At 42.4% G+C, this 22,980-nt stretch overlaps 1 protein-coding gene across 3 annotated transcripts; it reads left to right on the forward strand.

Moving 5' to 3' along the window:
- The first annotated feature begins 5,919 nt into the window (after window positions 1-5,919).
- On the forward strand, window positions 5,920-16,481 carry chrm3b (cholinergic receptor, muscarinic 3b). 3 transcript variants are annotated; one of them, XM_085171544.1, is made up of 6 exons: window positions 5,920-7,948; window positions 8,264-10,978; window positions 11,385-11,482; window positions 12,335-12,630; window positions 13,918-14,621; window positions 14,733-16,481. In XM_085171544.1, the coding sequence occupies exons 2-6, from the start codon at window positions 10,864-10,866 to the stop codon at window positions 15,245-15,247; spliced, it is 1,728 nt and encodes a 575-aa protein (XP_085027670.1). In that variant the 5' UTR covers window positions 5,920-7,948; window positions 8,264-10,863; the 3' UTR covers window positions 15,248-16,481. The 3 variants fall into 3 exon arrangements, with proteins under 3 accessions (XP_085027670.1, XP_085027671.1, XP_085027672.1); XM_085171545.1 differs by having other exon boundaries at window positions 5,920-6,193; window positions 10,857-10,978; XM_085171546.1 differs by having other exon boundaries at window positions 5,920-6,189; window positions 10,857-10,978.
- Window positions 16,482-22,980: the final 6,499 nt, after the last annotated feature.

Genomic DNA, 22,980 nt, shown 5'->3' on the forward strand with positions numbered 1-22,980 from the left:
CTGGTACTTTTGAAACGGTGCCGGTGCTTAAACAGTGCTCAAACTGGTGCTTAAAGAATGGGGAACACAAAATTGGTCCAAAAACCTCTCATGTTCAGCTGTTTTTTTTGTAAAAAGATAACAATGTTAACCTTTTCTGCAGCTATGGGGCATATATGATATCACTCTTGGCTGGAAGCAGTGCTTAAACAATGGAAAAAACACAAACTTTGTCCAAAAACCTCTCATGTTTAGCTGTTTTCCACTTTTTCTTTGGTCATTTTAGCCTTTTTGGCCAGGGTCAAGGGAGCATCTGCCATCAAACAAGAAGACAGCTGCATGTAACTACGACAGTGTTTGCTAGTTCACCTTACATGCATTAATGTAATAACGTGGTTAGCCTACTCAACGTAAATTATACACAAACAACATGAAGCTACTCACACAGAGAAGAATGGCTGCTGCTGCCATCATCATCCGTCACCACCACACCCGCAGTAGATGCGCTCGGTGTGAGGTCTCGTAGCAAGCTATCAAATACGGCGCATTTTTCTGCTTTTAAAAAAAACGCTATGCGTCGCCAGGTGTTTCATCGGATTTGAGGTGTTACCTCCTTTGCACAGTATCAGCTTAAAGCACTTGTTGCAGGCTGCTGAGTTTGCATCTTTTGCTGTGAAGTACAGCCAGACTTTTGACCGCTTCATCTTGGGCATTTTTAATCTGTAGCTCTGCTCTAAAAGTACGTACGTACCTCGGAAACGTAAAATGATTGGCTAGAATTCAAAGTGTATGACATTTCAGGAAAAAAAAAGCACCGAAATAAAGCACCGAAATAAAGCACCGAAATGTGCGCTGCTTTTCGGTCTGGTTACTACCGGATACTGGTACCGGATGGCACCGGATACTGGTACCATCCCTAGTTAGAAGAGAGCAGAGTTAGTATTTTGCTCTGCTGTTAGACCCATGAATTTATGGTTTAACGTGTTCTTAGTATAGCTACAAGTCTGTGAGCCATGCATCCATTTTAGTATGCTTAAGTGGTTGATCTCTATAGAAGACCAACCATGTTTTTTCTTTCTCCCTGGTTTCTAGAAAATTGCTGGTTTCTAGTTGCTTTTTGGTGGAGGTAGAATTGGTGCATAAATACTCACCAGAAGTAGCTGTCTGAAGCCTAGGGTTGAGACTAAATTGTACTAAATGACTAAGACTTGGGAGCATAAACTCTGTGGTGGAGCTTCAGCGTTGTATTTGTGTCTAGGGTTTCTGACCTCCTCTCCGTGAATCGCTACCTTATCGTGGTGGAGGGGTTTGTGTGTCCCAGGGATCCCAGGGGATATGTTGTCTGGGGGCTTTTGCCCCCTGGTAGGGTCTCCCATGGCAAATTGGTCCTGGGTGAGGGACCAGACAAAGAGCGATTCAGAAGACCCTTATGAAGAAAACATCGAGGGAACAGTTTACCCTGCCCAGGATAGGGTTACCGGGGCCCCGCCCTGGAGCCAGGCCCGGGGAGGGTGCCCGAGGGCGAGCGTCTGGTGGCCGGGCCTTAGTCCATGGGGCCCGGCCGGGCACAGCCCGAAGAGGAGACATGGGCCCATCCTCCCGCAGGCCCACCACCCGCAGGAGGCGCCATAGGGGTCGGGTGCATTGTGTGTCGGGTTGCGGCCAGGAGCGGAGGCCCTGGCGGACCGATCCCCGGCTGCCAAGACTGGCAATAGGGACATGGAATGTCACCTCTCTGGTGGGGAAGGAGCCTGAGTTAGTGCGTGAGGTTGAGAGGTACCGGCTAGATATAGTCGGGCTCACCTCTACGCATGGCTTGAGCTCTGGAACCAGTCTCCTGGAGAGGGGCTGGACTCTGTCTCAGTCTGGAGTTGCCCCTGGTGAGAGGCGGCGGGCTGGGGTGGGTATTCTAATATCCCCTCGGCTTGCTGCCGGTACGTTGGGGTTTTTCCCGGTGGATGAGAGGGTTTGTTCCCTGCGCCTTAGGGTCGGGGAACGGGTCCTGACTGTCATCTGCGCTTATGCGCCGAGTGGCAGTTCAGAGTACCCAGCCTTCTTAGAGTCCCTGGGGGGGATGTGCTGGAAGGTGCTCCACCTGGAGACTCTGTTGTCCTGCTGGGAGACTGCAATGCTCACGTGGGTAACGACAGCGAGACCTGGAGGGGGGTGATTGGGAGGAACGGCCTCCCTGATCTGAACACGAGCGGTGTTTTGTTATTGGACTTCTGTGCAAATCACAGTTTGGCCATAACGAACACCTTGTTCGAACATAAGAGTGTCCATAAGTGCATGTGGCACCAGGACGCTCTAGGCCGTAGGTCGATGATCGATTTTGTAATCGTATCACCAGACCTGCGACCATATGTTCTGGACACTCGGGTAAAGAGAGGGGCTGAGCTGTCAACTGATCACCACCTGGTGGTGAGTTGGATCAGGTGGCGGGGGAGGACGCTGGACAGACCCGGTGCACCTAAACGCGTAGTGAGGGTGTGCTGGGAATGTCTAGCAGAGGCCCCAGTCCGCGAGATCTTCAACGCACACCTCCAGCAGAGCTTCAACAGCATTCCGAGGGAGACTGGGGACATTGAGTCCGAATGGACCATGTTCAGCGTCTCCATTGCCGAAGCTGCTGCATTGAGCTGCGGCCGCAAGGTGGTTGGTGCCTGCCGTGGTGGTAATTCCCGAACCAAATGGTGGACACCAGAGGTGAAGGGAGCCACCAGGCTGAAGAAGGAGTCCTATCGGGCTTGGTTAGCCTTTGGGACTCCGGAGGCAGCCAACAGGTATCGACAGGCCAAGCGGAATGCGGCTCGGGCAGTGGCTGAAGCAAAAACTCGGGTGTGGGAGGAGTTCGGAGAGGCCATGGAAAAAGACTTTCAGACTGCCTCGAAGAGATTCTGGCAAACCGTCAGGCGTCTCAGGAGGGGAAAGCGGTGCTCTACCTGCACTGTGTATAGTGCTGGCGGAGCGCAGCTGACGTCGACTGAGAAAATTGTCAGGCGGTGGAAGGAATACTTTGAGGACCTCCTTAATCCCACTGACACGTCTTCCGAGGAGGAAGCAGAGTCTGGGGATGAGGGGAATGACCCGCCAATTTCTGGGGGCGAGGTCACTGAGGCAGTTAAACAACTCCTTGGTGGCAGAGCCCCTGGTGTTGATGAGCTCCGCCCCGAGTTCCTGAAGGCTCTGGACATTGTAGGGCTGTCCTGGTTGACACGCCTCTACAATGTTGCGTGGAGATGAGGGGCAGTACCCCTGGACTGGCAGACCGGGGTGGTGGTCCCCATCTTTAAGAAGGGAGACCGGAGGGTGTGTTCCAACTACAGGGGGATCACACTCCTCAGCCTCCCCGGGAAAGTCTATGCCAGGGTGCTGGAAAGGAGAGTTCGTCCGCTAGTCGAACCTCGGATACAGGAGGAACAATGCGATTTTCGTCCTGGTCGCGGAACACTGGACCAGCTCTTCATCCTCTCGAGGATACTTGAGGGTGCATGGGAGTTTGCCCAACCAGTCTACATGTGTTTTGTGGACTTGGACAAGGCATTCGACCGTATCCCTCGGGGTGTCCTGTGGGAGGTGTTGCGGGAGTATGGGGTGTCTGGCCCATTGCTATGGGCCATTCGATCCCTATACAACTGTTGCAAGAGCTTGGTTCGCATTGCCGGCAATAAGTCGGACTCGTTCCCGGTGGGTGATCGGCTCCACCAGGGCTGGCCTTTATCACCGGTTCTGTTCATAATTTTTATGGACAGGATATCTAGGCGCAGCCAAGTGGCGGAGGGCTTTCACTTTGGTGGCCTCAGAATCTCATCTCTGCTTTTTGCGGATGATGTGGTTCTGTTGGCTTCATCGGGTGAGGGCCTCCAGCTGGCACTGGAACGGTTCGCAGCCGAGTGTGAAGCAGCGGGAATGAGGATCAGCACCTCCAAATCTGAGGCCATGGTTCTCAGCCGGAAAAGGGTGGAGTGCCCACTCCGGGTCGGGGATGAGTTCCTGCCCCAAGTGGAGGAGTTCAGTTCGGGGTCTTGTTCGCGAGTGATGGGAGAAGGGAGCCGGAGATCGACAGACGGATTGGGGCTGCAGCCGCAGTAATGCGGATGCTGCACCGATCCGTCGTGGTGAAGAGGGAGCTGAGCGTAAAAGCGAAGCTCTCAATTTACCGGTCGATCTACGTCCCTACCCTCACCTATGGCCACGAGCTGTGGGTAGTGACCGAAAGAACGAGATTGCGGATACAAGCGGCAGAAATGAGCTTCCTCCGAAGGGTGGCTGGCCTCTCCCTTAGAGATAGGGTGAGAAGTTCGGCCATCCGGGAGGGGCTCAGAGTAGAGCCGCTGCTGCTCCACATCGAAAGGAGCCAGCTGAGGTGGTTCGGGCATCTGACAAGGACGCCTCCTGGGCGCCTCCTAGGTGAGGTGTTCCGGGCATGTCCCACCGGGAGGAGGCCCCGGGGCAGACCCAGGACACGCTGGAGAGATTATATCTCTCGGCTGGCCTGGGAATGCCTTGGTGTTCCCCCGGAGGTCTGGGCCTCTTTGCTTAGGCTGCTGCCCCCGCAACCCGGCCTCGGATAAAGCGGATAAAGATGGATGGATGGATGGATGGATGGATGGTTTCTGACCTTACTGAACACATGACTTTTTCAGAGGGTGGTATGGGGAACTGTGACTAGGTGTAACTGGTAAGTGTATAAAGGGTAAAAATTGCACAGTTGAACTTGAGTAGTGTTGTAATTAATCTAGTAGTTTGGTCTGGTAGCTTTATTGTAGACCACATTAACTGCTTTGAATTGCTGAGCTTTGTTGTGTCTTGTAGGTATTTTTATGTGCTTCCTTCAGCTTCCAGGCCTCTCTGGGGGGAAATATATCTCTGCCTCAAGTTTCTAGCTAAAAGTTACTTAGTAAGCAAATAAGGGAAAGTGTTGGAAGTCAGATTGTTATTTACAGCTAAATTTTATTTTGGACACAGATCTTGCGTGTTTGGTGTCATGAGAATGCAGCCATTGGCTCGCCTATATGAAAGTGACACAATCATATGTCCTTATATGGTCAGGACAGTCTTCAAATTGGAAGGACTGTCTGTGTGTGTGTGTGTGTGTGTGTGTGTGTGTGTGTGTGTGTGTGTGTGTGTGTGTGTGTGTGTGTGTGTAGGTGTGTGTGTGTGTGTGTGTGTGTCAGAGAGAGAACAAGTAAGATCTTCCTGTCATTTTTTCCACTTCGACAAAAGTGTTTCACACACGGGTTCAAAGCCACACTGTGTTACTTTATATTACATTACTTTTCCTTTATTTGTTTTTTTTTACATTGCTGATGTTTTAAATAATTGTTTTTAAGATGTATCCAGTCCTGTGTTTTATACTGCAGATATCTACAGTTTAATGCAACTTACCACCAGTCAGGTACACCCATAATATGGTCGTGTACTTTTTGTCTTTTGACTACTTTTTTTTCTAGTAAATTGCTTAAAAAGTTATGGACAAATATCAGGTTATGTCAGTTTCAGTAGTTTCAACCTCCCGAAGAGAACAGAAAACTAATCTTTAGCCCCTTTTCCAATTAGTACCTCCTCGGCACGGCTCGCCACAGTTTGTCATTTTTAAAATCGGGGAAATTGCTACAAAAAACAACACAGAGGTCTCCAAGTCTGACAAAAACCCACAGACCGAGCAGGTATATTCTTGCCTCGATGCCCACATTTATTGCTTTGTTCATGTGGGATGCTCATATATGTTGCTATGACAATGACCACGGACATAAGGTGGTTCTAAATGTCGTGGCAAGCTGTGTCTAGTTGGTGTGAGTGGGTACTAATGGAAAAGGGGCTTTTGTTCTTTCAAAAGTTAGTGTTATCTTCCTATAATTTGGTTGATTCTGTTCATCTGGATGTAGCATTTTCCAGATGAACAGAATCAACATTTTGGGATGGATATATTCCATTTAATTCTCAGTTTGTATCTTTTTTAGTTCATAAGGTCATTTTATTATCTGACAGTTTCTTGGTCAGATCCCTCACAACATTTTCTAGTTAACTCTAACTTGTAAAAGTACTCTTCTAAAAACCTCCCCTGCAGAAAGAAGCAAAGCTTTGGTCAAAGGCGGAGCTGGAGGATTCCGTCACTCACCAACTGAACTACAGAAGAAAACTCTATGCTGCATGAGTAGAGCTAAGTTTCCCATCAGGATATCACAGTAGATACTGAGACAAGAGTGGGTAGGTAAGAGCAATTCAATGTGTAATTCAATGTCTAATAGTTAGGGTTTTATAAATACAGTCATTTACTATTCCTTAAGTAACTAGTGAGAGGTTTCTCATTGTTTTTAAATTCAAATTTTTAAAGTAAAGTCAAGGAGACTGTCTTTGATTTCATTCATAACTTATTGGAAAGGATTTGCATGTGCAGAGTATTTTCATGTACTTTAAGATTAAGTACTTACCGTTTTAGTTGATTGTTCAATTTTAATGTGTGTTTTGTTGACTTGTTTATGTAAAAGTAACTCTTCAGCTGAAAGGCTAAAATGCTTCTCTTCTACAAGATTATCATCAGTTCTAAGAACACCAGCCAAAGAGATTTTCTGTGACGAAATGATGTTTCTGGCTTTAATTAGTACAGCCTGTATTAGTAATGTCATCTATTCTTTACAGGCTATGCTAATCTATGCCAGAATCACCAATGCGATGGATGGTGAGGCTATAATACTGTTCAAATATTTCTCAGTGTTTGTCAGCTTTTGTGGAAATGCTGTCTTGCGTATCTAATACTAAGGACAATCAAAATGTATCTAGAGAAGGTTTGCTCTAATTTTATAGTCAACATATACAAGGTGACTCGCAGTTTGTATGCAGCAAAAAGTGTCGAAATCTAAAAAGGATGCCAGGAATGCTTTGGAAGAGAGGGGTTGCTTTTTTCATGTAATTTGGGTTGTGAAAAGCAACAGGATTTAAACGTAAATGTATAGTAAATGTGAAAACATACATTTAATATGTCACTTGTTCTTTTCACGTTCAACTGAGTATCGAAAATAAGTAAACAACTCTGTTTTTACAGTTTTTTAAAACTGTGTTGTAGAAAAGATGAAATAAGAACTGATACAAACCACCAACCCTCCACACTGTGTTTGCTCACGTAGACAGCAGCTTCGTTTAGTTGGCTTTCAGTGTGTTTGATGCCATCTAATAGTTTATGATTGGAAGGATTAGGTCGACCATTGTATGTCGGACGTGTGGCACTAAAATTCAATGTGATGTTTCACTATTTGAACAGGAGAAAGTATGTAGGTATTGCACACTGATCCTGTGCAAGATTACACTCTGACTCTACATTACAGCGTCGTGTTGATAAAATAAGTTCAGGTTTCAGTGAGGCAGGTTAAGAGGATGCTGTGGCAGACAGACAGAGGTCAAACATGATGAAGGATCTTACCTGGTAAGCTGGGAAGTTTGAATTTGTTCTTCTATTAAGAGTTTTACTGTTTTACTGGGCTCTTGTTGGATTGGTAGCAGGTCATGTTCTACATGTCTGCAGTCACTCAGTGAACAAAGGATGGCTGACTATGTTTTTCATACATAAAGAAGCATGTTTAAATTTATACCTCTTATACATCTACTAAGAAGTACTTGCCGCTATTCCCTGCGCAATATTTTGGCAAATGTGCAATTACCATCCCTATCCTTAATCACCATAGCCATTCCACCCTTATTTATTATATCCTATTATGATGCCCACAGTGTGGGAGTTTATTGTATATTGTTTTCTTTACTTCTGCACCTTTGTAGTCTTGCTACCTAATTTTGCTGTGCATTCAACTGTACAATGACAATAAAAAGTTCTAAGTTCTAAGGCGATTCACTTGTCTCACAACAGCCTTGACTGAATTTATGCTGTCCTCATTACAAGTTTTTGACAGTAATGTATTTTCAACTACATAGCTAGCTTGTTATATCCTTTATCAATGCATCCTCTAAGGCAGCGGTCCCCAACCTTTTTTGCGCCACGGACCGACAATATTTTCACGGACCGGCCTTTAAGGTGTCGCGGATAAATACTCAAATAAAACTAGTACCGGTACCGAAAAAAAGAAAATTTATTCATAACACACGTGAAAAGACCAAGAAAAACTGAGTTAACGATAAAAACGATAACAAAATAACGCTGAAAACCGATAAAAACCCTGAAAACTATACATTTCACACCTGAGCCTCAACTCTCGCGGCCCGGTACCAAACGACTCACGGACCGGTACCGGTCCGAGGCCCGGGGGTTGGGGACCGCTGCTCTAAGGCACAGATGATTTGTTGTATTTGGTAGGGTTTAATTGTGAACAATATGCAAATATTTGTGAAACATAAAAGAAAGCAAATTGTATGTGTATTATTACAGAAGTAAAATAACAATAACTGTAACATATGAGCAGCTTAGAGAAACAGTACTGTACAGACATGATCACAGATACAGTACTCAGTCCCAAAAGATAGTCAAAAAGCAAGCAGCTTAGAAATGAAGCCATATAAAGCAAGGATTAAAAGGATTATTGCGCTGCGATGCTCAATCTATGAACCACTGAGCAAAAAGGAAGCTCCTTAGTGACCCCAGTGTAACCACAGTGATTATTACAGGCTCACATCCTTTGCAATACTGCTATTCACAATGACCACAAGATGGTGCCAAAGGCAGTACCAAAGAAAGAAAAGCTACGGTTCAATACAGGAATTTCTTTTGGGAAGCTCTTTTCACAGTTTCACACTGGGCTTCTCCGGTCTGCACATTAAAGCAGACTTGAGCAAGAAACTAAACTCTTAATGTATCCATGTGTATGTGAATGTGTGATTGGGAAAATGCCTTACACATATGCTGTGCATATAGAATAAACAGTTGTGACTATGTGTAAACTAGTGAATGACTTTTAGCAAAAGTGCTTTTAGATTTAAGTAGGAGTAGAAAAACGTTGCACAAGAGCCAATCAAAGCAGCCACCGCTCTAAGTTTTTACCTTACTAGTATCTAAATGGATGAGTTATTAAAAAGAATCTGACCATTATAAAGTCCTTATGAAGAGAGAAACTATCCAAAGTCAGTGTTGGGAAGGTTACTTTTAAAATGTATTCCATTACAGATTACAGATTACATGCCCCAAAATGTATTCTGTAACGTATTCTGTTACGTTACTCAATGAGAGTAACGTATTCTGAATACTTTGGATTACTTAATTTGTTATCATGCTTTTTACAACTACATGAATGTACTATTGCTGTGATTTATTACTGTTACTGAAGGTCCGCGGCTCCGAACCGTAGTAAAGGGACCTCTGGCTAATACGGTGGGTTCGTGTCGGGCTCGTAGCCGAAAACTAGCTTTACTTTGTTGTCTGGGTCAACTTTGCTAGCAGAGACAGAGAGAGGCGTTGAAAGGCTGCTCCAACGGAACTTATTGTTTTTGGAGGAAAACACGAACACGGTGTACAGTCGAGTCTTAATAGCTTACTTACAACTGGGCTCGTTAGGCTCTCTTCTTGGCTGCAGTGGTTATTATTATATTTACATGCTTCCAGCTCCCGTTTCTGCTCGATTTCCACTCGCCTTTTTCTCCCTCCTCGCGCTCACAGACACATAACGAGTATGGCAGTCCATTCTCCCTGCAGCAGGACTACACTGCCTATGATGCTACATTCTGCCTGTTAGCTTAGCACAACAACAACAAAAAGGCCTCTCTCACCCAGGAAACACGCAGAGAGAGAGCGTCACCCTGTAACCATGGCAACCGTAACGCTGCCACCTGGAACAACAGAACATAGCTGTCAAACAAAACCCAAACATCCTGACCCGCCACAATATGAAACAGGGAAGTACCGCCGTGTAATCCATTTATTTCAACAAAGTAACTGTATTCTAAATACCACCTTTTTAAACGGTAACTGTAACAGAATACAGTTACTCATATTTTGTATTTTAAATACGTAACGGCAGTACATGTATTCCGTTACTCCCCAACACTGTCCAAAGTAACCAGTTTGTAAAGATATTTGTAATGCTTATGACCTTTAGATAATTATTTACTTTGTTCCCTCCTCCCTTACATGATCTTCGGTGTGACTTAAGGAATCGGGAACAACCTCGTAACCTCGTAACCTCTAAGGCTGAAAAATGAAGCCAACATGAAAGTGCCAATAACACTGGTACCTCTAAAGGTAAATTGAGGGTGATTCCAAAACTGAGGTAATCACAATAGGGCAATCAATTACTTTTCAGACTTTTCTGTGTGATTGACATGTAGCTATTTCCAAACTGCTTGCTAGGACTCACTCTGTAGGTGGGTGGATCGATCTAAACATCGACAATATCGATACCAATGATGGTAATGGTATCAGGCTGATATCAGCGCGATTGATATATACTCTTCCCTAAGCTGACTTTATACGTTGATATGAAATGTTTGTATCTGTATTGGTATAGGCAATACCATTTTTGTATTTATTTGGTATCAGCATCAGAATGTGTAGTATGGCGCACTACTACTCATCTCAGTCAACTGGAGTCACTGAACTGGACCTCTCAGTTTGGTTTGTGATATTTGGAGCAATCTAATTGATTTGAGAAATATTATGGCTTGCTATGAGGTACCAACAGTCCAAGACATTTATGTGCTTTGGTGAGTAAATGCTAGTAATTTATTAGTCTGTCACTTTGCACCAATGATCAGGTGTATCAGTAAATCCTATGATTGCACCTTGCTAATGCTGACAAGCTGGACTGGATAGTCTGGATAAAGTTACATGTCTTGGCTGACTGAAATGGTACCTTATTGTCATTTGTAAAAGTATCAGCGGAATTCCTTAATCGTTCATTTTTATGTATTAAAATTATTTATTCTGTTTTTTCTTTCAGATGTGTCATGGTCACAATGAACCTGACCTCCAGCTCTGATCCTGTCTACTTCCTTACCAGCAGATTTCCTGGTATGAGAGACCAGCCAGATACCATCATCAAAGCTGACTCTGCTATCTTAGGTACTATGAACAACTGTAAAGCTGTGTAAATTATATGTGTACATGTTAAATGATATTCTATCTGAAAGAACACGTGCAGGGAATAGGAAATTAAAGAAAACAAAAGAACTTAAGATTATGCCTATATTCCTGCAGGACAATGCGTGCAGGAAAAAGAAGACATACGAAGGACAGTCAAAGAACTAAAAAAGCAAAAAATACCAAAATGTAACAGAAAGCCACTTGACTTTAGGCTGGTGACAGAGAGATAATAATGTAAGGCTGAGAAAAGAATTGTGGCAATCTGAAATGGAAATATGATTTGTAGGCACAATAATTTCAAATCATTGTTTTGTTTTTTCCAAATTAGGTTATTTTATTAGTTGAGAAAATTGATTCACAATAATAATATTCTCCACATTTTCAGGTGGCTCCTACCAGAGTATGGGCAATTCAGCAGAAAACAGAACATTAATGCTGCCTCCAGATGAGTTTAATCCATTAGGAGGGCATACAATCTGGCAGGTAACTGTTGTGGCAACAGTTCTACTTTTAACTTTGATCTTATTAGATCTGTTTTACAGCTTCACTGTATAAATTCCATTGCTTCAGTACCAAGTCATGGAATTCTAACTACCACCAAAAATTCAGCTCATGGGTCTAGGGCAGCGGTCCCCAACCTTTTTTGCACCACGGACCGGTTTATGCCCGACAATATTTTCACAGACCGGCCTTTAAGGTGTCGATACAACAAAATAAAACTAGTACCGGTACCGAAAAAACAGAAGATTTATTCATAACACACGTGAAAAGACCCAGGAAAACCGAGTTAACGATAGAAACGATAACAAAATGACGCTGAAAACCGATAAAAACCTTGAAAACTATACATTTCGCACCTGAGCTTCAACTCTCGCGGCCCGGTACCAAACGACTCACGGACCGGTACCGGTACCGGTCCGAGGCCCGGGGGTTGGGGACCGCTGGTCTAGGGGCTTGATGGCTCCTGTGAAATTTTTGCGTACAGTAGATATTCCGGGGCAAACTTTGCATACATGAAAATTTATTTTCATAAAGAGACTTTTTACAAGTATGGTTACATTTTTGTTTTGTTCAGATTGAGATATTAATGCCAAACAAAACTGTTCCACATGTAATATAATGTTAAACTGACAGTGATGCAGGATGACATCTGCAGTGAAAGCGCACCATTTGAACCATTGCTTGACAAGTGAATAGTTTTCTGTATGTTCCTCATTTATCCTAAAGGTGTTATAGGTTTGGAGGAACTATATAGAGTAATAGATCATTTACTGCACAATGGCTAGTTAAAAGAAAGAGTTCGTTTTTGATTTTTGCTTACGTCTTCACCTTCAGGTCATCATAATTGTCCTCCTCACTGGATCACTTTCTCTTGTCACTATTGTTGGCAACATCCTAGTGTTGGTGTCGTTCAAGGTAAATAAGGCACTGAAGACAGTGAACAATTACTATCTGCTGAGCCTAGCCTTTGCTGACCTGACCATTGGAACGCTGTCTATGAATCTGTATACCACCTACATCATCATGGACCAGTGGGCCCTGGGACCAGTTGTTTGTGACCTGTGGCTTGCAATAGACTATGTGGCCAGTAATGCCTCTGTCATGAATCTGCTAGTCATCAGCTTTGACAGGTAAGTTGAATTTAAAAAAAGAATTCAGTAAAGTAAATCTATCTACCAGGGGTGCAACGATACTCGTATCGATATTGAACCGTTCGATACAGTGCTTTCGGTTCGGTACGCATATGTATCAAACAATACAAAATTTTTAATTTATTTTATCAACTTTCCTTCTGACGGTGCTGTCTGTGTTGAGCGCTCAGTGGATCTGCGCTCGACAGTGCAGCCTAGGCGGAGTAGTCGAACGCAGATTCATTGAGCGCAGGGCAAGCTAGCGAGACAGAAGTTAAGCTCTCCTTGCAACATGGCAAATTGAACCTCCCCCACCCTCATTCAGATCTGGTGCTTGGAACTATTTTGGTTTTCATGTGATGTATGACCCTGAAGGTAAGCGTGTCATGGACTAAAGTAAAACAGTATGTTGGATGTGCCAGCAATGCTCAATTACATTGCTGGGAACTAGTGCGTTAGCGCAGTTTGCTCGTTAACGTGTTGGCCGTCCAGCCCCACGCACGGGGCGATCCGCGGTAGCTCATTAACGGAGATTTGCCGTGTTGTGGTGTTAATGTCATTTCAACGAGATTAACGCTGACAGCACTAGTGGGAACACAACGAATATGACTGCACATTTACGCCGACATCATCCTAGTGCAAAGACAAGTGGAAGCAGACAAAAACAACAAGCACGCATGCTACAAACTTTACCCGAGTCATTTAGACAGCCGTTAGCACATGATTCTCCTCATGGGGACCTGATATGTTTAATATGCTGCTGAGAATATAGCCCAGAAGAAGCGTATAGTAGAGCTTTTATTTTGGAAAGAGACATTTCTCTGTAATAAACTCTCTTTTCCAAAGATGAGCGATTTCTCGATCAGATAGATTTATTATTTTATCCCTTTGTTGTTTCAGCAACATTAAATTTAAAAACTGTACTTTTGAGTTAAAATATATATTTATAATTTTAATAAATGACAAATTAAAAAAGCATGAACATTTTTTTTTTGTATTGAAAAAATTTCGAACCGTGACACCAAAGTATCGAACCGAACCGTAAATTTTGTGTATCGTTGCACCCCTACTATCTACGGTCATGTAATTTTATGTATAAATTTTAATGATTTAAAAATAAATACATAAAACATGTATTGGAATCGCAAACATTTCCATGCTTTATGATGGAAATGTATCCATGGCCATGACAAAGCTTTCATGAGCATCATGGGTTTGAAAATATCTAATTCTTTTGACTCTGAACAGCTTTGAATAGTTGCCTGCCTTCTTTTTGTATCCTCTTAGGTATTTTTCTGTGACCAGACCACTGACTTACCGGGCCAAACGAACAACCAAGCGGGCCATGACCATGATTGGATTAGCCTGGTCTATCTCTTTTATTCTGTGGGCCCCAGCCATTCTGTTCTGGCAGTACATCGTGGGCGAGCGGACAGTACAGCCAAACGAGTGCTATATTCAGTTCTTGTCTGAGCCTATAATTACATTTTGTACAGCTATTGCTGCCTTCTACTTGCCAGTAACTATTATGGCAATCCTGTTCTGGAAGATCTATCAGGAGACAGAGAAGCGAGCTAAAGATGTACAGGGTCTCAAGGGATCTGGGTCAGGGAACAACCCAAATCAGGCTCCACATGAAAGCGGTAGTAGTGGAAAAAAAGGTACAGAAAGTGCACCCAACAACCAGAATATCTCAGCAGCTATGCTGCACCAGGTGAGGTCCCAAAAATACAGCAGCTATGGACTAAATTATTTGTCTTCTGAGAAGAACAACGCAAGCCTACCAGGAGGCGTAGAAAGTAGAGGGAAATGCAGCATGTTCTGCTTTGAGATTTCATCTCTTCTGCCAGTTCACCATGCATCCAAGAGATTAAATGCCACATCACCAGCAGCAGAACAGAGTAGCTGTGACAGCTTTAACAATAACGAGGCCTGGGATTCAGAAGACCAGTCAGGTTCAGAGGCAGAAGTCGATGCAAGATCTTCAAAAGGTTGGACATAGACCTATTTAGTGGTCTTTGTTTTCATAATATATAAATAAATACCTGATGATGTTTAATGTTCATTACATGTCCCTTTTGATGTTTAATATATCTATATAGATGGTAAGAAGCCTAGAAAGGGGAAGGAAAACAAGGAAAAATATCCCCTGTCTACAAACATAAGTCCAAGAGGATCAAATGCAGCAACCTCCTGTTCTGCTGACCCGTCACCTACAGCTATCACCATGAAAGACGCTGCAGTGGCCAAACGCTTTGCCTCCAAGGCCAAGACAGAGATCAGCAAGCGCAAGAACGAAAAAAAGGCAAATGAGAAAAAAGCTGCAAGGACACTTAGCGCCATTCTGTTTGCCTTCATTACAACATGGTTACCATATAATATCATGGTTTTGGTCAATACTTTTTGTCAGGACTGTATCCCTGAAACTCTCTGGGCTCTGGGCTACTGGTTGTGTTATGTTAACAGCACAGTCAACCCCATGTGCTATGCCTTATGCAACAAGACCTTCAGGACAACCTTTAGAGATATTTTAATGTGTCAGTGGAATCAAAGAAAGAACAAGCCTCATTTCTATCAGAGACAGGCTGTGGTATTCCATAAGAAAGACCCCATGTAGAGTGTGGATCTTTGTTTAAAGCTGCACTTTCTAATCCACAATCAGAGTTGGACGCCTTAACTTTAATGGAAACATAATTAATTGAAATTCACCCTCACAAATCTTTTTGTGTTTTATTAATTTATTTGTGTAGTTATTGTAGGGTTTTTACATTACAATATAAAGCCCCTTGAGGCAACTGTTGCTGTGATTTGGTGCTATATATAAATACAGTTTGAATGTTATTGTATTCGTGCTTTTTTACCAAGCTACTGTAGTAGAAAAACCTATCGTCCAAAATATTGTATCTTCATTGCTTCTGTCTACATTTGGAATGGATAATTATCTTCCACAGATACTCCAAATAATCACGTTTCATGTATTTAGCATCATATCCATAAAAAACTGGTCACCAGATATTACATAGTAATACAGATGAATCACTAGAATATATCACCTTCAGTGATTTTGGTGCTTTACATTGCCCACATGTCCAATTAACTCATGGATTAAACAGTTTCTCCACCCTGAGGCCAAATAATCAGTTTCAGTGAAAAAACAACTCTCAGTTTAATTTAAAATAAAAATAAAAATAAAATCTTTAGAAACTTGAATATTTGCAAAGTTTGAGCCCATAAAATGACTTTGTGTAAAATCTCTGACCTTCACTTTGGCACTTACTTCATGACACGCTGTATTTTTATTTGCTGGTCCTAATAACTACGATGTTCAAGTAGATTAATTTTAGTTTCATTTATGAAATGACATCTGCAGTGAAGGATCTATAAGTTTTCTGGATTCAATTCAAATAATAATGTGTAATAATACAGAATGATACAGGGAATAAGTATTGAGCATGCTTACTGAAATTTATATAATACTTAGTACAACTAGCTGCATGCATTGCTTGGATGTGATCTTTGATCCATTTTTTCACACAAACTGTCTTCAAATCTTAAAGGTTTCAGAGTGTGAAATCGGATTTTTAGTTCTTTCCAAAGATTTATAAATGGATTCAAGGGGGGGCCATTTCACAAGATGTGTTTTATTTCTCCAATTGGGAATTTTCTTTCTGTGTGTTTGGGAATTGTCTTGCATTGTCTACCCTTGTTTTACATGCAGCATCATGGCTGATGGCAACAGGTCAAGGATGTCTTGGTACATCACTCCATTTATCCTCCCTTTAGTTATATGAAGTCTGCCAAGTTTGAGCATGACCACATGCTACAAAAAACAATCCCCACCGTAGTGTTTCCACCTCAAGATCTCGCAAAAGTTTCCACCATACCAACCAAGTTGGTATGGTGTTTTTGAGGTGCCATTTCTCCTCCTCCTCCACAATGTGTGCAGTGAGATCAAGAGAGCTTAATTTTTATGGAGCCCCGCAGGGGACATGGGAGAAAAAAAAATTAAGACGGACTTTTGTGAGACGGAGATCTCACAAAACTAACTCGGGATCTCGCAAAACTTTTGCAAGATCTCGCAAAAGTTGAATTCCAACAATGGCGGCAGCTACTTAGTTGTAATATTACACTGTCTGGGTCACAAAATACACTTTTAAGATATTTTGAGGCGTGAATGTAGTTGTGTAAACATCAGACATCTGCTCGGTTTACAAGACATCACATATTTGCTTAGTGCTCCGACGTTTTCGGAGATCTGACACCCACTAGCTCGAAGCTAACGGGAGGTCGAGACCTACTACAGCCGGGAGGAACACCGCTTTCCCGGCACATCGTGCCTCGACCTCCCGGTCGGCTTCGAGCTGGCGGCCTCCGAAGAATGCGGCTAAAACTTTTGCGAGATCTTGCAAAACTTTTGCGAGATCCCGAGTTGGTTTTGCGAGATCTCGCAAAAGTTTTTGCGAGATCTCGCGAAAGTCCGTCTTAGTTTTTTTTTCTCCCATGTCCCCTGCGGGGCTCCGTAAATTATGGTCTCATTTGACAAGACTATGTTCACCCAGTAGATCATTGGCTTGTCTAAATGTTTTGCAGAAAACTTTAAGTGACCCGCAAATTTATTTATCAGCAATGGAGTGAGCCGAAAAATCACAAAGATTTTATGACCCGGAAAAGTAGCCCTCAAGGATTAGTTATTTGTAAGGTTACAGTAACCTTTAAGAACTCTGTAAATGTTATAAAAAAATAAACAGGTTTTTATCATTACTATTTCACAAAGGCTTAAAAAAGGAATGTCCACAAGTTAGACTATTTTAATGTGGGATATTTTATTAAAGCAATTTAGCAGGAGCAAAGCAAAAGCACAACCAAAATATAATGATCACATAATCAAATCACATTTAATTATACTTATCCAATTAATCTAACCTGAGTTAATGCTCATTTCTAATACTAATCTGGAAAGGAGAGCTGCTGAAGAGAGAATGGGTATGCATTGGCTAGAAATGGGAATTGATAAGAATTTAGCACTTCAATGCGATTGTCACAGTGATTCTAATGTAGACGCGTGAACAGGTAGAAACGCAGCCTGCAGCCTGACTGTTCATCAGTTTGTTACCTGTTGAAGTTCAGGTAACAAACTGATGTTTGGCTTCACCACAAATAACACAAATAATTACTCAGCTTTAACATTACTCTGTGTTCTTGGCTAGCTTAGTGTTAGCATGCTATCTGTGCAGGTGCTGTGGTAACACTGTGATGCAGCTGTTTCTGTCCTGGAGCAGTCTCCACTTTACCATCGCACTCTCATCCTTTTGTGCAATAAAAATAAAAGTAATGTCCATATCCACACTGTAGTCTTCCCCAGTATTTTCCTCCTCCAAAACAAGACCTGAAATCGGCTGATCATAGCGAGAGTGCAAGAATTGATAAGCGGGATCAATGGACAAGCAGAGTAAAGATTCCAAGGAATTGGACTCCTGGGAACCTCGATACCCATCCCTAGCCTTGGCCATGATGCCCTTATCTCTCATCCATTTTGATATCATCTAATAGGAAAGTAGCTCCCTTTGGAAATTCAGTCCCCTAGGAATAAGGTAAAAATCCAGATCTTCTTGAAGTTATAATCCACAGGACCACAGTAGACATCCTTGGAAGTTGTAATCCAGAAGAAAAAAAATGGAAATTCAAGTCTTCTTGAATTTCTAACCTAAAATGTACAAAAAAAATCTAAAACCAATTTTTGGGTCCACCGATGAACCTTGAAATACAATGTTTTGCTCCACAGAAGACCGAGAAGAACAACCTCAAATGTTCCTACAAGCCTTCTTTTTATAAAACAATGATGTATTGACTTTTTTGGAAACAAGACAAACAACAACAAATTAGCAGAGCCAAATACAAACAGAAGGGAAAAAAACACAAGTTACAAATATCAATATCTGGGTCAAAATATGTACAGTATTCCACATTTAAAGTCAAGGGAAAAAAATACATTAATTATCACGAGGTAGGGGATCAAACAAAGCCCGACATATCCTATAGCATGCATCACAATTGCCCTTTATAATGGCCTACAAACCCCCTTTTATACTCATTTGCTCATATGAGCAAATTATAAAAACATTGTATGATATGATGCCAACATTCTTCAGATATAAGGTCCCCCTATTTCAGTGTTGGGAAGCTTACTTTTAAAATGTATTCCACTACAGATTACAGAATACATGGCCAAAAATGTAGTTTATAAGGTATTCTGTTAAGTTACTTAATGTGAGTAACGTATTCTGAATACTTTAGATTACCTGATATATTGTCATGCTTTTTACAACAACATGAATGTACTATCGCTGTGATTTATTACTATTACCAATGTTAGCTTGGTAACAATGTTACCAAGCTAACATTGTTAGCTGGTGTTGGCTGAGGTTAGTTCATAGACTGTAGACTGTTAGACTTGATTAACAATTTGCAGCTAGCATTAGCAACCTCCTAGCTGCAAATAATCATGTGCAGTTCTGAAAGCAATACCAACTAGATTTTTAAATCTTAATATAAAATGAGTAACAGGGTGGACATTAGGCAAGGCTGCGCTCTTTGCAGTGACTATTTCTGTATCAGTAATATGTTTACTTTCTGACATGGTCCTGGGTCACTGACCCAGTATTTAGTATTCTCTGTGGCTCTCTTGTCTTTGGTCTCTGTGTTTCTTAGTTGCTCTGTCTCCCTGTCAGCTGTATCCTCTAGTCAACTCTGCGGCTCAGTGTTACGTTTCCTGTTCTACTTTGAAGGTCTGTGTCCTAGGTGAATGTATTGAATTTTGCTTCCCTTTGGTCTCATCATGTCTGATTTGTCCCAGCTGTGCTGTCCTCCTGTGTCTCATTCCCCTCGTTATTCCCCAGTGTATTTAAGTCTTGTGTTTCTCTGTGTCAGTGTTGCGTCCTCCCTCATGCTGTGTGTTCCTCTTGGAGACGTTTAGTTTATATTTTCCAGTTTACTTTAGTTCTGTATCTTTTCCATGTGTCATCAATAAAGCTGCATTTTGAGTTATTCCCGTGTGTTGTGAGTTCTGCATTTAGGGTCTTCTTCCTGCCTGCACACAGCTGAATCAAGACAGAAGGACGCGACCACAAAATTGACTCAGTAGACTCACATTTTGCCCAGAGGAGGAATGGTTAGAGCAACTAGGGGATTACTACCGGATGATAATCCACGCTGTGGATCTCTACAAGAGGCAACTGGAGGTAGTGTTTGTTGATCACTTCCTGTCGTCCACTACGTGTCCCGTCAGTTTCTTGGACATTAAAGCATTAAAACAAATAATCATGGACTTGAGAGCAAGCCTCTGTTTTGAACTGTGCATGGGTGGCCCAGGCAAGGAGGACTCAGCCACCCTTCTAAAAACCCTCGCAGCTTGGTTTGCTCAGTCATTAGCTTTGCTGTTAGTTCAGCCTGTAGCCCAGTCAGCCGCCCGGCAGCCATCAGCTCAGTCACCTACTGAGGTTACAGTTCAGCCTTCTTCCCAACCACCAACTCCACTTCCACAATTGTCACTGCAGTCACCTGCTCAGGCTCCAGTTCAGTCTCCTGTTCCGTCCCCTGAAGCGTGGCCTCCTGCTAACTTGCCCCTAATTCAGTCTCCTGCTCAGTCGCCCTTAGCTCAGCCATCTCCCCAGTGTGCAGCTTAACCATTAATACAGCCCCTAGCTCAGTCATCTACTCCACCACCTGCTCCACTCTCACCTCAACCATCACTTTGGTTATCAGCTCAGTCTCCTGCTCTGCTCCCTGTAGCTCAGGTACCAGCAGCGGAGCCAGCAACTCAGTTAAACATCCGGTCGTTAGCTCACCCACCAATTCTGTTTGTCACTCCACCACCTGGTCAGCTACACACTCACCCAGGGGTCCCAATACCTTCTGGCCCAGCTTCTGCTCCTGCTGGAGGCTCGAGTGAGCCGATCCAGCACTCCCATGTCTGTCTCCGCTGGCAGTTCAAGAGAACTGTTTCAGCCGTCTGCCTCTGCTGGAGGGTCTGAGTGGCCCGTCCAGCCTTCGCTGTCGCCTGAATGTGTCACCACCTGCGGCTTCCACGGCGTCGCCTGCAGTGCTGTCATCGCCTGGTCCTGCCTCTTCTGGTCCTGCGGTAGCCACGCTGCCGCTTTATCCAGGCCGCTGACTGGACTTCTTCGCTGGCGCGGTTGGCCGCCTGAACTGTTTTCACAACGCCCCTACAATCCACATGGGCGGCTTCTTTGTGAGGGACTCTTGTGCCGTCGACCTCCGGGTCGGCCTCCTGAATTGTGTGGGTTTTTTTTAACTATTTCCTGAGTTCCAGTGCCTTTGAGGGACCTTTTGTTTTGGACTTGGTTGCTTGCAAACAGAGTTTGCATTGCATGGTCAGAGAGCTTCTGACCATGTGTTCTGTTTAGGTTTCCGGCAATGCGAAGAATTACCAGTATTCCATATGAAACAGGAAAACACTGCCATATAATCCATTTACTTCTTCTGGGTGAAAGGGAGTCATTCCTTCCAACTGTTGCCAAAGGGCTTGTTCATAGGGGGTCATATGAGTGTTGGGTTTTCGCTATGAAGTGCCTTGAGGTGACTATTGTTGTGATTTGGCACTGTATAAATAAAATTGAATTGAATTTATTATAACAAAGTAACTGTATTCTAATTATCACCTATTTAAGCGGTATCTGTAATGGAATACAGTTACTCATATTATTATTTTAAATATGTAACGCCAGTACATGTATTCCCCAACACCGCCCTATTTTAAGTCATAATCTGTTGATTCTCTCTCTCTGACCTTTGATATATATGATTTAAATTCAAACATTAAAATTATTAAATAAAAATTTATTTTTTCCCATTTTGTACTTTACCTTGAGCTATCATTAACTCTATCACATATGAATATTCAATTGAATATTAACACATTGTCCTTCATGTCTAATTTAGTTTACATGTTTTATTTCAACAGGATTTATTAGCTGAATCTCTTGTCAATATCTTGACTGTATGATTCCAACATGATCTCAATACTTTTTCTCTTCATGATTCTGATTTTGTCTATCACAATATAATCAATATAACTGCTTTTTATGAAATCATATGACATTCTGTGAAAATTTGCTTAGTGATTCTGACCAAGCACTAAAAGCTTCAGATAAGATCTAGGGGTCCATGTTTACATTCTTCATAGGCACGAACCATCCAATCACAGAAGTACACACACACTGGATGTCACCTACTTTTACCCTCTAATCTGGTCCAAAATGCTGCTACATGACTTTTAACCAGAACTCGTAAAAGAGAACACATAACTCCCATGCTCGCTTCACTCCATTGGCTGCCTGTATATTTTAGAATTCATTTTAAATTTCTAATGTTCATTTTTAAATGTTTAAACAGTCTTGCCCCACCTTACCTCTCTGAGCTTCTGCATCCTTACTCACCCCCCAGGTTTCTCAGGTCAGCTGACAAGCTGCTCCTGGAGGTACCCAGGTCCAAGAGAAAGCTCAGAGGGGGCGGGGCCTTCTCTATTGCTGCTCCTAACCTCTGGAACAATCTGCCCCAGCACATTAGAGAGGCCCCTTCACTGTCCACTTTTAAAACGTGTCTTAAAACCCATTTTTACTCCTTGGCACATGACACTGTATGACCCTGATTTTATTGATTTTATTGTTCTTAATCTATTGTGCTCATTTTATTGTTTTTAATTCTAATTATCATTGTATACTTTTTATTTTGTGCTATTTGTGCTAATTGTATTATTTTAAGTTTTTATTTATTTATTTTGAGTAAATCTGTCTCTCCTTTTTTAAACTTATTCATGTATCATTTGTGGCCAAGTGTACAGCACTTTGTGTTTAGCTGTGTTGTTCTGAAAGTGCTATATAAATAAATTGCTTGCTTGCTAAAGATGTTTCACAAAGAAGAGTCATTAAAGAGGCCATGTGTTTCCACTGTGAACAATTCTCTTTGAATGGATAATTCAAGTGCATTTGAGGCTGAAAGTATTTACAGATGCACAGGTTTAAATCTGATTAAGTCCTTTCAGAGTCGTCTCTATTTTCAAGTTTTTCTGTTATAGTAAGTTACAAGTCTGAGTTCAGCTCATCACCTGAATGAAAGAACCTTTTTTCTGCCACTACACATTTTAAACACAATCTTCCTTTTCATTTGGAAGCTCTTTTTTACATTGACATTAATGTTAGTGGGGCTAACTGCTATGAGACAATATATTTATATGGTTTGAACCACACAGAATATGATCCATTTCAGCTTATAAACTGTAATCTTATTCAGCTTTGACTATTTCTGACAGATATTTTAATAACTGTTTTTTTA

The sequence above is a fragment of the Neolamprologus multifasciatus genome, chromosome 8, assembly GCF_963576455.1.
Source record: "Neolamprologus multifasciatus chromosome 8, fNeoMul1.2, whole genome shotgun sequence".
Lineage (NCBI taxonomy): Eukaryota > Metazoa > Chordata > Actinopteri > Cichliformes > Cichlidae > Neolamprologus > Neolamprologus multifasciatus.